At 34.7% G+C, this 13,885-nt stretch overlaps 1 protein-coding gene across 1 annotated transcript; it reads right to left on the bottom strand.

Moving 5' to 3' along the window:
• Positions 1 to 4,742: 4,742 nt before the first annotated feature.
• On the bottom strand, positions 4,743 to 8,511 carry LOC142615102 (putative receptor-like protein kinase At3g47110). The gene is made up of 2 exons (XM_075787797.1): positions 5,826 to 8,511; positions 4,743 to 5,119 (listed from the first exon to the last, which is right to left on the bottom strand). Exons 1-2 carry the CDS (start codon positions 8,509 to 8,511, stop codon positions 4,743 to 4,745), a joined length of 3,063 nt encoding a protein of 1,020 aa, XP_075643912.1.
• Positions 8,512 to 13,885: the final 5,374 nt, after the last annotated feature.

The following is a 13,885-nucleotide window of genomic DNA, read 5'->3' as shown; positions in this document are numbered from 1 at the left end:
ATGCACTTGAGTGAGTAGATATGATATAACTTATATATGATTTTAGAGACACCCACACTAGTTTCTGTCAGTATTGAACCAAAAGACAGAGCTCCAATTAAAAACCCCAACAATAAAAATTTCAGCATAGCAATTATCCACTTGACAACACGAAAGAAGTAGTAACAAAATGTAAAAAGGGAAACAAAAAACATTAAGCAAAAAAATAGAGCACAAAAAGTGCTGGGATTTAGAGATACCTTAATTGAATCATCCAGGTTCTGTCAGTATTTATATACTGTGAGGAGAGGAAGACAGGAAGGAAGGAAGTTAGATAGGCGATTGTTACTGCAAAACCGTGGAGCAGGAAGGTGGGGAGATTTTAACAGGTTCAAATGGTATCAGATTCCTCCCCTTCATGGTTTCAAACGTTCTGGTTTTCCTTAGGTTGAAATGATGTGAAATTGTAGAGCAGAATTTCAAACCATTTGTTTGTCCTAAAAACGATGTGTAACCGTAGAGCAGAGAAGTGGGAGAAATTCAAACCGTGTAATTGTCCTTTTCTTTTGTTCATGTGCCCCACGCTTTCTTCAAAATCCTTTGTGAAACCCTTTTTCACGGTTTCAAATTTCCTGTTTATTCTTAAGTTGTAAAGGCTTTGGGTTTAGGCTTTATAATGGAAATAAAAAGATAAGAAATGGGCTTTATGGTAGAGATAGGGCTGTGATTTATTATATAGATTTACTATTATTCTGAAATTTATAGATTTCTTATTATTTTGAAATTTAAAAAACCATTTTAAAATTGTAGGACAAATAAAAAAAATGGAAATAACATGGACGTTGACGTGGCTCAACATGAGCACAGTAACATATGTGGAAGTTTATGAGGTCCTGTCATGTGCTCCTCTAATTTTGCATTTAGCTTTTTTTTTTTTTTATAACTCTCTGTATTAAATTTTTTTTTCTATCACCCAAAAGATCAAATTAACTTATTTTTACTGTTATCTCATTAATTACCAAAGCTTACACCACTCATTTCTCTCTTCTTCATTTTTTTAGCATATTCATCGTTTTGGTATTAAAAACAAAAGAAAAAAAAATCAAGGACTAGTCTAACTAACCAGATAAGGTTCTAAGGATTGTTAAATAAAATGCATTATTTCACTATTACCTAAATAAAATACCTAAGATTGGCAAAGCATTTGTAAGAGAGAGCAAGAGAGGAATTTGAGAGGTCACCACCATCGTTATGCTGGCTTCCCACCCATAGTTTTGAAACTCGGACCGGATCGTACAGTCCGACCAGAAAAACCTCGAACTACTCATTTTTGCAGTTCTTTTAGCCTCAAGAACCGCTCATGGAAAAAAAGCAGGGACCCGTGCGAACCGCGGTCAGACCTCACGGTTCTGAAAACCGTGAACGGTTCTCATAGGTCCCTTTTAAAAAAAAAATTAATCCTTAAACAGCACGATACCGGAATATTTACTATTTTTGGTTGGAAAAAAAAAATATCCAAACAGAAAATGTAAAAGAAATCAGAAAACGTCTGATCTGACCCAGAAAACCTCTAATCTTTGTTTCAGTCTTTGCTTCACTCTCAAAAAACGTCTCACATAATCCAAACACAAAACACAAAAGAAAATCCAATTCTTACAATAAATTTGAATCAGAACGAGCAAATATGAAAAAAAAAAGAAAAAAAAGAAGAAGAACAGCTGATCTGACCCAGTCCGGTGGTGGGGAGAAGGATGACGGCGGTGGGGCGGCGACGAGGATGACATGGTGAACACCGATCTCCACCGGCTTGTCCTTTCAACGACCTTGATCTCCACCGACCGGCCTTCTATCACATAGCATCTCAAGATTAGTCTTTCTCCTCTCTCTCTCTCTCTCTCTATTCTCTTTTCTCTGATGTGAATGTGATAACTATGAAGTAAATGTGAGGCTCTCACTTGAGTCTTGAGTCAATGAGTAATAAATGGTCCGTATGAAAATGTGTGGTGCTCTTTAATCCTTATCCCTTAGAGCAACCACATCAGCTCTTTTAAAAATTTTGTCTATTTTATACAAAAAACCTACTTTTTCTATTTTACACTATCACTTTTACAAAATTCTCACATCAGTTTCTCTATTATACACGTTTATACAAATAAAATATTCATTCTTGAATCAACACCCAGCCACCGTCAACGCTCAGAGCAGCGGAACCAGCCTCCATCAACAACCCACACAACCACCACCATCACGCCAGCCTCCATCATCAACCCACCGTCAAAATCCCAAAACCACTAATCAAAATCATCAAAGCCCACTAATCAAAATCCCAAACCCACTCATCAAAATCATCAAACCCACAAATCAAAACCAGCAAAATCCACGAATCAAAATCACAAAACCACCAAACAAAGATTGAGCTACATCAACGATCAGAGCAATGGCGATCAGAGAACGGCGAGGTGAAAGCAGCGGCGACGCGAGACGAAACCATCAACGATCAGAGCAGCGGCGAGGTGAGGCGACAGCAACGGCAATCACAGCAGCGGCGACGCGAGGCGAATGCGGCGATCAGATCGTTGATGTAGCGGCAATATCGTTGATGTAGCGGCGATTGGGGTGAGCAGCGACGATCGGGGTGAGCAGCTGTGGCACGGCTATAGCGAGACTTGAGAGAGCAACGGGTTTCCGAGAGAAAAAGAGAGTGAGGTGGAGAGAGAAAAAATTAATAAAATAACTTATACATGTGCTACAGTACCCGTGTAAATTTACATGGGTACTGTAGCTCGTTTATGGTTTTGCACATTTTTGCCCATTTTTACACCCACTGAGCCACCGTCAACGCTCAGAGCAGCGGAACCAGCCTCCATCAACAACCCACACAACCACCACCATCAAGCCAGCCTCTATCATCAACCCACCGTCAAAATCCCAAAACCACTAATCAAAATCATCAAAGCCCACTGATCAAAATCCCAAACCCACTCATCAAAATCATCAAACCCACAAATCAAAACCAGCAAAATCCACGAATCAAAATCACAAAACCACCAAACAAAGATTGAGCTACATCAACGATCAGAGCAATGGCGATCAGAGAACGACGAGGTGAAAGCAGCGGCGACGCGAGACGAAACCATCAACGATCAGAGCAGCGGCGAGGTGAGGCGACAGCAACGGCAATCACAGCAGCGGCGACGCGAGGCGAAAGCGGCGATCAGATCGTTGATGTAGCGGCAATATCGTTGATGTAGCGGCGATTGGGGTGAGCAGCGACGATCGGGGTGAGCAGCTGTGGCACGGCTATAGCGAGACTTGAGAGAGCAACGGGTTTCCGAGAGAAAAAGAGAGTGAGGTGGAGAGAGAAAAAATTAATAAAATAACTTATACATGTGCTACAGTACCCGTGTAAATTTACATGGGTACTGTAGCTCGTTTATGATTTTGCACATTTTTGCCCATTTTTACACCCACTGATGTGGGTGTTTTTTTGCACAAAATGTGTAAAAGTTGTACTTTTTTCTATTTTAGAGGATTTTAGCTGATCTGGTGTGGTTGCTCTTAGTTTTTTATTTTTATTTATTTTTTATATGTAATCGTGTGGTATTTTTGTTTTTTTTTGGGATTCAAACGTGTGGTATTTTTTTTTTTGATGAGAAAACGTGTGAGATTTAATATTAAAAAATGATACCATAATATTTTCACAATAAATTTTAAGTAATAGATTGTTATTAGCTAATATTGGTGAGTAAAAAAATAATTTCAGTGGTGTGTTCAAATTAAAACTAGTAACAACTTTCCACATAAGATTTTGATGTGATTCTTGTGAAAATATTGCAAAAAATGTTATAGATATAATATAACAATTCTTTCTTTCATCTTCTTTCGTTTGTATTTCTTTTTTATCTCTTCCTTTAATTTCACTCACTTTTGTTTCTAATGCTTTTTTAGGTTTGTGAATGTGAGCTAGACAGCTGGTCACGTAGGCATTGGAAAGTGGAAATACAATCTGAGACTTTGATTCTTAAAAAGCCTTGAGCCCCACATGATATGATGATACATCATATCATATTCTTTTGTCCACTTGCCGGTACAAATTGATGCTTTTAATTTTCTTTTTATAAAAAAAAAATAGTTATTATTATTATTGGATAGATATTTCATATTTGGGCTTGAGATGGATATATTAGACATAGTTAAAATATGGATTTATAGTTTTAATTGGACTATTTTAGTTAATTTTTCTATTTTTTACTAATTTAATATTTATATATATTTAAAATAATTATTAAAATAATTATGACGTCATCACGGTTCGACCCTAGTTCGACCTCGGTTCGACCTCAAAAACCTTGAACCTCTCCCTTTTACGGTTCAATAAACGGTCCGGGTTTCAAAACCATGTTCCACCACTATCAAGTTGCCAAAACTCCTACGGTTTTTTTTTTTTTGATGAACTCATTACTAACAAAGTTCTTTAACAATTATGCTATAATATATGTACAATATTTTTTCAAAACCATCTTACATAAAACATTACAATATTATCCGTACATTGCATGGACAACTTACTAATTGAATTAAACCAAAAAACCATACATATAAACCCATAAATTAAATAAGACTTACTTATTAATAGAAGAAAACCCAGCCCATACCCGACAATTATATAATTACTAAAATACCCTTGACTATAGAATAACTAAATAAATATAAAAACCTAATTAACTACTGTGGATACCTATTCTTGGGCTTTGCCTGTAACGTTAAGCTTCCAAAGAAATTTGCCTTTTAATTGAAAGCAATTCCAGGGCTACTCTGTTCATGTCCATTCTATCTATAGGAGATTGTGCTGAACACACAAGTCCAATCTGAAAGACCAATATCAAGCATTCAGTTTGTCCACTTGTCCAGTCACTCCAACTTGAAACCGTGTTATCATTTTCTCCTACTTCGTTGAAAATTGAATGGTCCACAATCTCCATCACTTGTCTTGGCAATGCCAACTTAACAAAGTTGTGAAGGTTCAGGTCATCTTTGAATAGTTTATCAGTGGGTCTTCTTCCAGTTAACATCTCCAATAAGAGGACCCCAAAACTGTACACATCCCTATTAGTTGAAAGTGGACTACCCATTCCATACTCTGCAAAAATTTAGAGAACTTTCATACTCTAAGAAAAATTCTTACTCAATGCTATTAAACTAGTGATTTGGTGAAGACAATGGTGGTTGTTTAGGGGGTTCATTAAAAAAATTTAATTAAAAAAATCTTAAATATATCGAGTTATAAACAAGAAATAATAATAATAATAATAATAATAATAATAATAATAATAATAATAATAATAATAATAATAATATCTTAAAAAAACCCTCTCTATTATAAAGTTATATTATATTTATATTGTACACACAAACAACCACATACATCATAATTTACACAAATAACATTATAACAAAAAGTAATTTACACAATTAATATTAGACACACTCACACACATATAATATAAATTTATAAAAAAGAATTACACTTACAATTTACAGACACACACTCTTTACTCTAAGAGTTGAAAATACTTGATTAAGGGTGTGGAAGATTTAAGTCAAAAAAATATTTTTAAGAATAAATTAAAGTATTAAACTAACAAAAAAAATAATTTTAATATTTTACATATAAAATTTTTTTTTTTGAAGTCAGGGGGTTAATTTGAACCCCCTGATTAAGTTGTAGCACAGCCCCTGGGTGAAGATGTATATAAATATTTTATACGGGGCATCCTTGTTTTGATTATTGAAGCATTCATTATACGTTAATACTTTTACAATTGAGTGAAATCATGATACATTACCTGGAGCAGCATATCCAACAGTTCCCTTAATCCCTGCTGAGCTTAATTGATTAAGAAAAGCTTCCTTCCCAGATTTCGAAAGGAGTCTAGCCAAACCAAAATCACTTATATGAGCAATCATATCATCATCGAGAAGAATATTGCTTGGCTTTAGATCACAATGAATAATAGGGGTTTGGCAGTGATGATGAAGATAAAGCAAAGCCGAAGCCACGTCTATAGCAATGTTGATTCTTTGAAGAAGATTTAAACTTCTCAATTGCTTAAGCCCATCTTCAGGATGTAATTGCATCTCCAAGCTTCCATTTGGCATGAACTCATATACCAAACCTTTAAAATCATTGCCCTTAAAATCAATACTCGAACAAGCAGTCAGAATCTTAACGAGGTTTCGATGCCGGATGTTCCTCAAGGCTTCACATTCGGCAATGAAACTCTTGGAAGCTCCTTGCTTTTGAAGATTGAGTACCTTGACTGCAACATGTGTTTCATCTGGACCAAGTTTTCCTTTATAGACACTACCAAAATTACCTGAACCAATCAAATTCTCCAAAGAGAATCCATTAGTTGCATTGTGTAATTCTTTATATAAGATCTTTTGGTAGGAGCGTCCAAAGGTGGAAATGGAAAGGCTTTTTTTCTTCGACTTTTTCAACCAGGAAAGAGCCATCAAAGAAAACAATATCAAGAAGAAAGCAGCTGCAATGCTTATTGCCAATATCAATTTAAAAGCAAAATGCCTTTTGTGTTTCTTGGATCTTTGAATGGGGCATGCAGGCAAATGCAGCTCATGGATGCCCCCACAAAGACCAGTGTTGCCTTTGACATCAACTACACTAGCATTTCTGAAGACCCCTTCTACAGGTACATCTCCCTCAAGATTGTTGAAAGACAGGTTTAAAGTTTGCAACACGGGGAAATTAACCATATAGCTTGTGATTTGGCCGGACAAGTTGTTATGGGAAAGATCAAGATATTGAATACCTTTTAACTTACTTAGGTCGGGAATGGTTCCTTCAAAGGAGTTGCCTTGCATATAAAGTGTTTCTAAGGCCAAACAGTCCCCTAGCTGGGCTGGAATCTCTTTGGAAAATTTGTTGTATGAAACGTCTAGTTCAACAAGAAGTTTCAGGTTTCCAAAATCTGGTGGTAAAAAACCGGTCAAGGAGTTAAGAGACATATTAATTTGGACTAGAGGAAGGCCAAAAAGTTGCTTGGGTATGTTGCCATTTAATTTATTGCGGTAAAGGTGTACCTCTTGCAGGTGGCTACACCTTCCAAGACTAGTGGGTATGCTCCCTTCTAAGCTGTTATTGAACAAGGAGAGAATTAGTAATTGAGTCATGTTGCCAACGGAAGACGGGATCACCCCAGTCAATTTGTTTTCATCCAAGTACAACCAGTTCAAGTTTGTGAGCTTTCCAATTGAAGATGGAATATTCCCTGTTAACAAGTTAGATCCTAGGCCAAGTGCAGCTAGGCTAACAAGATTTGATATTCGTGTAGGTATGCTCCCACCAATAGAATTTCCAACTAGCCCGAGCCAAAATAATTGGATTGAGAGGTTTGTTATGGAGTTAGGCAACTCACCTCCAAGCTGGTTGTAGCTGACATCCAGATGGTTTAACTGGCTGCAATTGTTCAAAGAACTCAGAAAACTCAAATCATCAACTGAGTTATTTCCAAGAAGATTAGAATAAGCACCAAACCGTTGAAGATTTTGTAGATTACCAAAACTCATAGGTATGGTTCCTGTAAATTGATTTCCTACGATATCAAGATCTTGAATGTCTGATGCATTGGACAATGAAACTGGAATTGTTCCTGTAAATTGGTTTCCTCCTATCCAAAGTAACTGCAGATTTTGAAGAGCAATGCCCAAGTCAGGGTTGAGGTTACCAGTGAAGTTGTTATAAGATAAGGAAATACGTGTGAGCAATGATAAATTGTATAGGGAAGGTGGGAACACACCAGAAAGATGATTTTCTGATACTCTAAAAGATGTCAAGCTTTTCATTTGGGCTACTGTATTTGGGATTTCTCCCTCCAAATTGTTATAATGAAACGAAAGAATTTGGAGAGAGGACAAGTTCCCCAAAGAAGGTGGGAACCTTCCACTTAGATGATTGTGGTGAAGAATTAGTTTCTGAAGTTTTGACAAAAAGCCAAGTTCTGAAGGGATTCCTTGTACTAAATCGTTGTACCGGAGATCAAGATACTGTAGGTTGGAACAGTGAGAAAGATTGGCTGGAATTTCCCCTCCCAATATTGGATTATAACTCAGGTTCAAATATCCAAGCCTGGTCAAGTAACCAACTTTTGAGGGAATTACACCATGGAAAGAGTTACTTGCAAGGTTGAGGGATCGAAGGAAAGAAAGATTTCCAATGTGGGGTGATATGGTGCCAACCAACTTATTGTTTTTTAGATCCAAACTGATGACTCTTTGGTGTTTGTTGCCACAAGTGACCCCAACCCAGTGGCAGAAATGGAAAGAGTCATTCCAAGAAGCCAGGACATTAAGAGGGCTATCAATGTGGGACTTGAATTCGAGCAGTGCAAGTTTATCAGTTTCGTTTGAAAGTGTGGTAGCTAAGGAAAATTTTGAGATCAATAAAGAGAGGAACAGAAGAAAGATGGCATGGTAGGTTAGTGAGAAGAGTGTATTCATAAGCAGATGATCCATATTAGCTTCTTCAGATGATCCATCCTGTATATAGATTTATTTATATGCTGTATAATTTATATATGTAGTTACAGTAAAGAGAAGGTGAGAGTTTGAGAGAGGAAAGGAAGGAAGGCTGAGGAAGAAGGGGAAAGTGGGAAACGGTGCAAGAGAGAATGAGATAAGACAGGTTTTTAAATTTTAACTCTACAATACCAAAACGATGTCGTTTTGGTATTAGATTAAAAAAAAAAAAGTAACATTGTCGTTTTATAAACCCTAAATATTTTTTTATCCCCATCCCAATCAGATTCGTATCTCTCTTTCTCTCTCTCTTCCCGTTAGTCTTTCTTACCCAAGCATATCCGCCTCTCCTCTTCAGCCTCCGCCACTTGCTGTCAGTCTGTCACCATTCTCTACTGCTTCATGCTTTGCTCTTGGAGTTTCACCCTCTCCCTTCCCCCTTGTTCTATCAGGTTTCTTAATCTATTTTCCTTTGATAGTTTTGTTTCATCTTTTATGACGTAGGTTTAGTTAGTATTTCAAGTTCTTACATGAATGAATAAATTATATATTATGAATAAACAAATTGATGAATTTCTGAATCTGGAGATGTATTCTTATTCTTTAGTTCACTACTCGAAATCAGTCTAATTCACATAATGAGGTTTTTTTGATAAATTATTATATCATTTTTTCCATCAATATCATAACATAAGTTGATCATTAATTGTATCGTTGGTGAAGCTCTTATATTGTGTAATTGCTGGTTTAAATAGAGGAATTTGCAGCGTGTTGTGCGTGAGAGAGAGAGAGAGAGGGAGTCTTCCATTTATAGTCAAGTCTATATTTGTGTAATTGCTGGTTGAAACAGAGGAATTTGCAGAGTGTTGTGTGTGAAAGAGACAAAGTCTTCTGTTTATAGTCAAGTCTTTTTTCTTTTTCTTTTTTAACTTTTGACTTACTTAACTCACTTTAGTAAATTTTTTTTTTTATTTGGTGAAACACTTTATTAAAGTTTAGGTCTATTTTGTGGCCCTTGGCATTTAAATTATCTTTACAGTATAAGATAGAGAGTCTTCCGTTTACACTCAAGTCTTTTTTTTTTTTTTTTTTCTTTTTTGAACTTTTGACTTACTTAACTCACTTTATTAAAGTTTAGGTCTATTCTGTGGCCCTTGGCATTTAAAGTATCTTTACAGTATAAGATAGAATGGAGAAAATTTCTTGAACTTTGCCTTGGAGACTCTCACGCGGACTAAGGGTGGGATCCACATGGTGGTTAAGGCAAAGCTATATAAAATTAAAATGTGAGCAAAATGAAGATGAAGTGAGATATTTTCTATAGTTTATTTTTTATTTACTTATCTAATTTAAACAAACGTATGCTTTGTTTTTTAAAAGAATTTATAAAACTAAACCGCTCTCACACAAACCATCGCAGGAAAGCAGGCCCGCAAAGGCCTATTTATCAAATTTTAGGATGCTCCCAATAACAAATGCTGGTGCTTCATCATGAACAAAGGCCTTAAGAATAGAGTAAACGAAGCTGACGGTGTTACATTCTTGAGTAATGAATACACATCGATCATCAGCCTAACAGACTCAGCTAGGCATGCACACTTAGGCAGTACTGTTTTTAGTATATTCAAGACTGGCTTGGCCAACATGACAAATCAATCGTATATAGCATACATGGTACACCAATAACCAAGCAAGCTCAATCTCTAATTAACAAGCATATAAATCCTGCAGTACATGTTCCATATCTCCGAGCTAATCAATATACGCATAATCCAATATTGTCAATCAGTGAACCCAACTAATATCTACTCTAAACTCGAGTTAAGTTAGTCAAGAACTCATTTAACATGACTTGACTCAATTTATTTAAGCGTAGGTCCAGAGTGTGGAGTAATTCTTAGGTACTTTCTGTGTATAGAGAATGATACTTCTTCCTCTCACATTCATGGTGGGGTTCGCTGATTAAATTCATAACAAACTTCATCATAAATGTGAAAAGAGAGAACCATTTTACTATATTACGGGACTACTTAAAAAATTTCCCAGAGTGTAACCCCTGTTTTTTTTTTTTTTGACAGGAGTGATAGAAGTGACCCCTGCTTTTTAAAGAATCTTTAGACTTTACACTTTGGTTCTCACGCAGACTGAAGGTGGGATCCACACGTTGGATCCTACTACTAAAGACAAAGCTAAATAAATTGCAAATGCCAGCTAAATGAAGGCGAAATGAGATATACTAGTTGCTATAGTTTTTTATTTTTTATTTTTATTTACTTATCTAATTCAAACAAATATATATGCTTTGTATTTTAAAAGAATTTATAAATTTTTTTTACATAAAATAAATAAATTGAGTTCAGTAATTTAGAGGTGTTTGAGAGAGTAGTTTAAGTTATGTTGTTTGGGTGTTTTTGATAAACGTGTAGGTGAAAAAGTGTGTAAAGTTGTTTAAAATGTGTTTAAACAAAGCTGTCAAACGCCCCCTTATTTTGTGCGTAAATGGGGATTCAAACTCAAAATTAAGAATGTCTTTGGTGGTTGTCCACTTGTCTTCTTTGAGGGTATTTTTTGTGAAGTTTTTTCAAAACATTTTGGAAATTCAACTTTAGATTGTTTGTTTTTCTTTCATCGTTTTTTAAGCCTAAAAATTAAAAATAAGAAGAAGAAAAAAAAAACCAAATAAACAAACAAAAACTAAAACTAAACCGATCTCACATATACCATCACAAAAAAGACGCCCATAAAGGCCCATTCATCAAATTATGAGCTACTCCTAACAACTAAGAGAGTAATAGAGGACACTACAACAGGCCCGAAAAGTAAGCCCATCTAACAACTAAACTTCCAGCAGCACTTTTCGGACTGCGTTACACTGAGCCTTGTATCTTCGTACCAATTATGTAAGCCCAACATGTCACACAAAAGGGCTATGAAATCAATGTATCAAGGGCTGCCCTTGACGCAAATGGTGGTGCTATCATGAACAAAGGCCTTAACAATGGAGTAATCAAAGCTGATGATACATCCTTGAGTAATGAATACTAATCTGCATAACCTAGTTCAGCTAGGGCATGGCTAGGCAGTGTTTATAAATGTTCAAGCCAGGATATTGAGACTTGACCCACATGACAAATCAATCATAGAATACATATATGGTACACCAATGACCAAGCATGCTCAATTTCACAAACCAAATTCATGGAATATGAATTTAGATGCATGACTAACTTGCTAATCTTGCATATCTCAATAAACGTAATTAATTTAATAATTAAGAAAACTCCAAATAAACAATGCTCTTGATAAACCTTTTACAATATTTAAACTCCATTATTTAAAAAATAATCTCCAAATACTGTAAAATCTTAAGCAAAAAAAATAACTAAAAATCCTATAAAGCTTCAAGCATTATTGAAGTCGCCTAAAAACTCCTACGCGCTCTACCTTGCACCTTATGATGTGATCCAAAGGTTCTGTTCTCCAACTAAACTTTAATATGAAATTGTAATTAATGGGGTGAGCCACACATCTAGCAAGCAATTATGCACAATACACAACAGAATAGAGTCAAGCAAAACATGAGTATTTAGATTTCACAAATTCACTCAAAAATATCAAATATAGTTTTCCAAACATATAATGAGCCACTTAATACAAATGTGATCAAATCTTAAAATTGTTAAAAACACATACATATAATTGATCAAAGCACAGTGTTACATATACACATATCACATATTCTCACATACAATCCTGTGAGTGGATACCAACATCTAACCCTTGTTGGTGAGGGATCAACATTTATTCTCATGTACAACCTTATGAGCGGATTTACACATATATCTTATCAATTTTAAAAACACTTAATGAGTCACATATCACAAAAGCAAAGTTTATACAAAGTAGAATAATTTATTTAATAGTAACAATCATTCCAAATATAGAGGCTTATTGAAGATCACAATATTGAATTGAACATATATCAAAGGATACCTGACTTTCTTGGGGAATGAGTAGAAACTGAGTTTATTCAAGTATTTTACAATTTTTGAGTAAATTTGAAAATTCAATTTACTAAAAGAAACGTTTTAAATATCATTTGGAAAATAGGAATATGACTTTGAAATCACTTAGTTTTAAACAAATATAAAGAGTAAGAACCTTTTTAGAAAACTTACATTCAAACTGAATTCTTTTCTAAAAATAATTTAGTTTAGAAATTATCTTTTAAATGAGATTCAGACATTCAAAACATTATTTAAAAATTTGGAGTTTCTCTTTAAAACATTATTTAAAAGCCAAAGTTTCACTTTCAATGATGTAAAAATTCTTTTGATAAACTTTAAAAAACGTAAGCTTAAAAACGTAAGCTTAAAAACTTAAGCTTAAAAACATAACTTTTGAAAACCTTGGACTTTTAAGAACCTAATAAACAAAACTTGTGCATATTATGCACAATTACTTACCTCTCTTGCTAATATATCTGAAGACAGCTAAACACTTTAATCTTCTGTAACCTCTAAACAAAAGAATGCTTTAATCAGTAAGCATGAAGTCTAATTGTTAGAAACCTTTTCTTTCCTACTGTCCTACAAAAATCAAGTATGAAAACTACTTTTGTATATACCATTGAATTAAGCAATTTAATATTCCTTATCAAAGTCCCACTGCAACAATATTTCCCAAAACTAATCTGTACCACTAGAGTTCAAACAAATTTCTACAACCGCAATTGATATTCTAGGCCATCGTGAAATACTCTATAAGATCCATATATATATATATATATATATATATATATATATATATATATATATATAGCATCCATAAAAAATCTCTACTCGTAGGACTTAGCAACCTATAGCATGTATTAACTAACATTTTTGAAACTTGAAACAATATTATAGATTACAATAAGGGTCAAGAATTCAGCACTACTCCAAAGTTGCGTTAACTCCAGGAACAAAACTTCTAAAAACTTATCACCTATTCATGCGTTCATTTAGAATAATCATGTAAACCTATTAAAAGTCATTAGGATGGTAGGTCATTCCCATAAATCTTTGAGAGAGAGATATACCTGACCATACGACCACACAGATGCAGAACTTTGTTTCTTGTATTTTCACAATCTTTCTCTACCTTTCACACAAGAAACCTTATGACTACTCTTTAGCTTTACGCATTAAATATGCTTCCTACTTGGGTTGGAGCTTGTTAGGACATATGTGATTCATGTTAGGAAAATATGTCAATATTTTATGTAATTGGTTAATTCTTTGACAAAACGCACTTTACTTGTATTTAGGTAGATCTAGGATGTGTTTAATGCTTTAAGAAATAAGGTTTCAAGTTCAAGTATTAAAGCCAT

This window comes from Castanea sativa, chromosome 11, assembly GCF_040712315.1.
Source record: "Castanea sativa cultivar Marrone di Chiusa Pesio chromosome 11, ASM4071231v1".
In the NCBI taxonomy this organism is placed as follows: domain Eukaryota; kingdom Viridiplantae; phylum Streptophyta; class Magnoliopsida; order Fagales; family Fagaceae; genus Castanea; species Castanea sativa.
This window is presented reverse-complemented; position numbering and strand designations above follow the sequence as displayed.

Bases quoted from the DNA above. Each gene is read 5' to 3' on its own strand.
- LOC142615102 (XM_075787797.1), bottom strand. From the start codon at position 8,511: ATGGATCATCTGCTTATGAATACACTCTTCTCACTAACCTACCATGCC. The intron at 5,120-5,825 runs GTAATGTATCAT...AAATTTTTGCAG, and splicing joins TGTTGGATATGCTGCTCCAG to AGTATGGAATGGGTAGTCCA.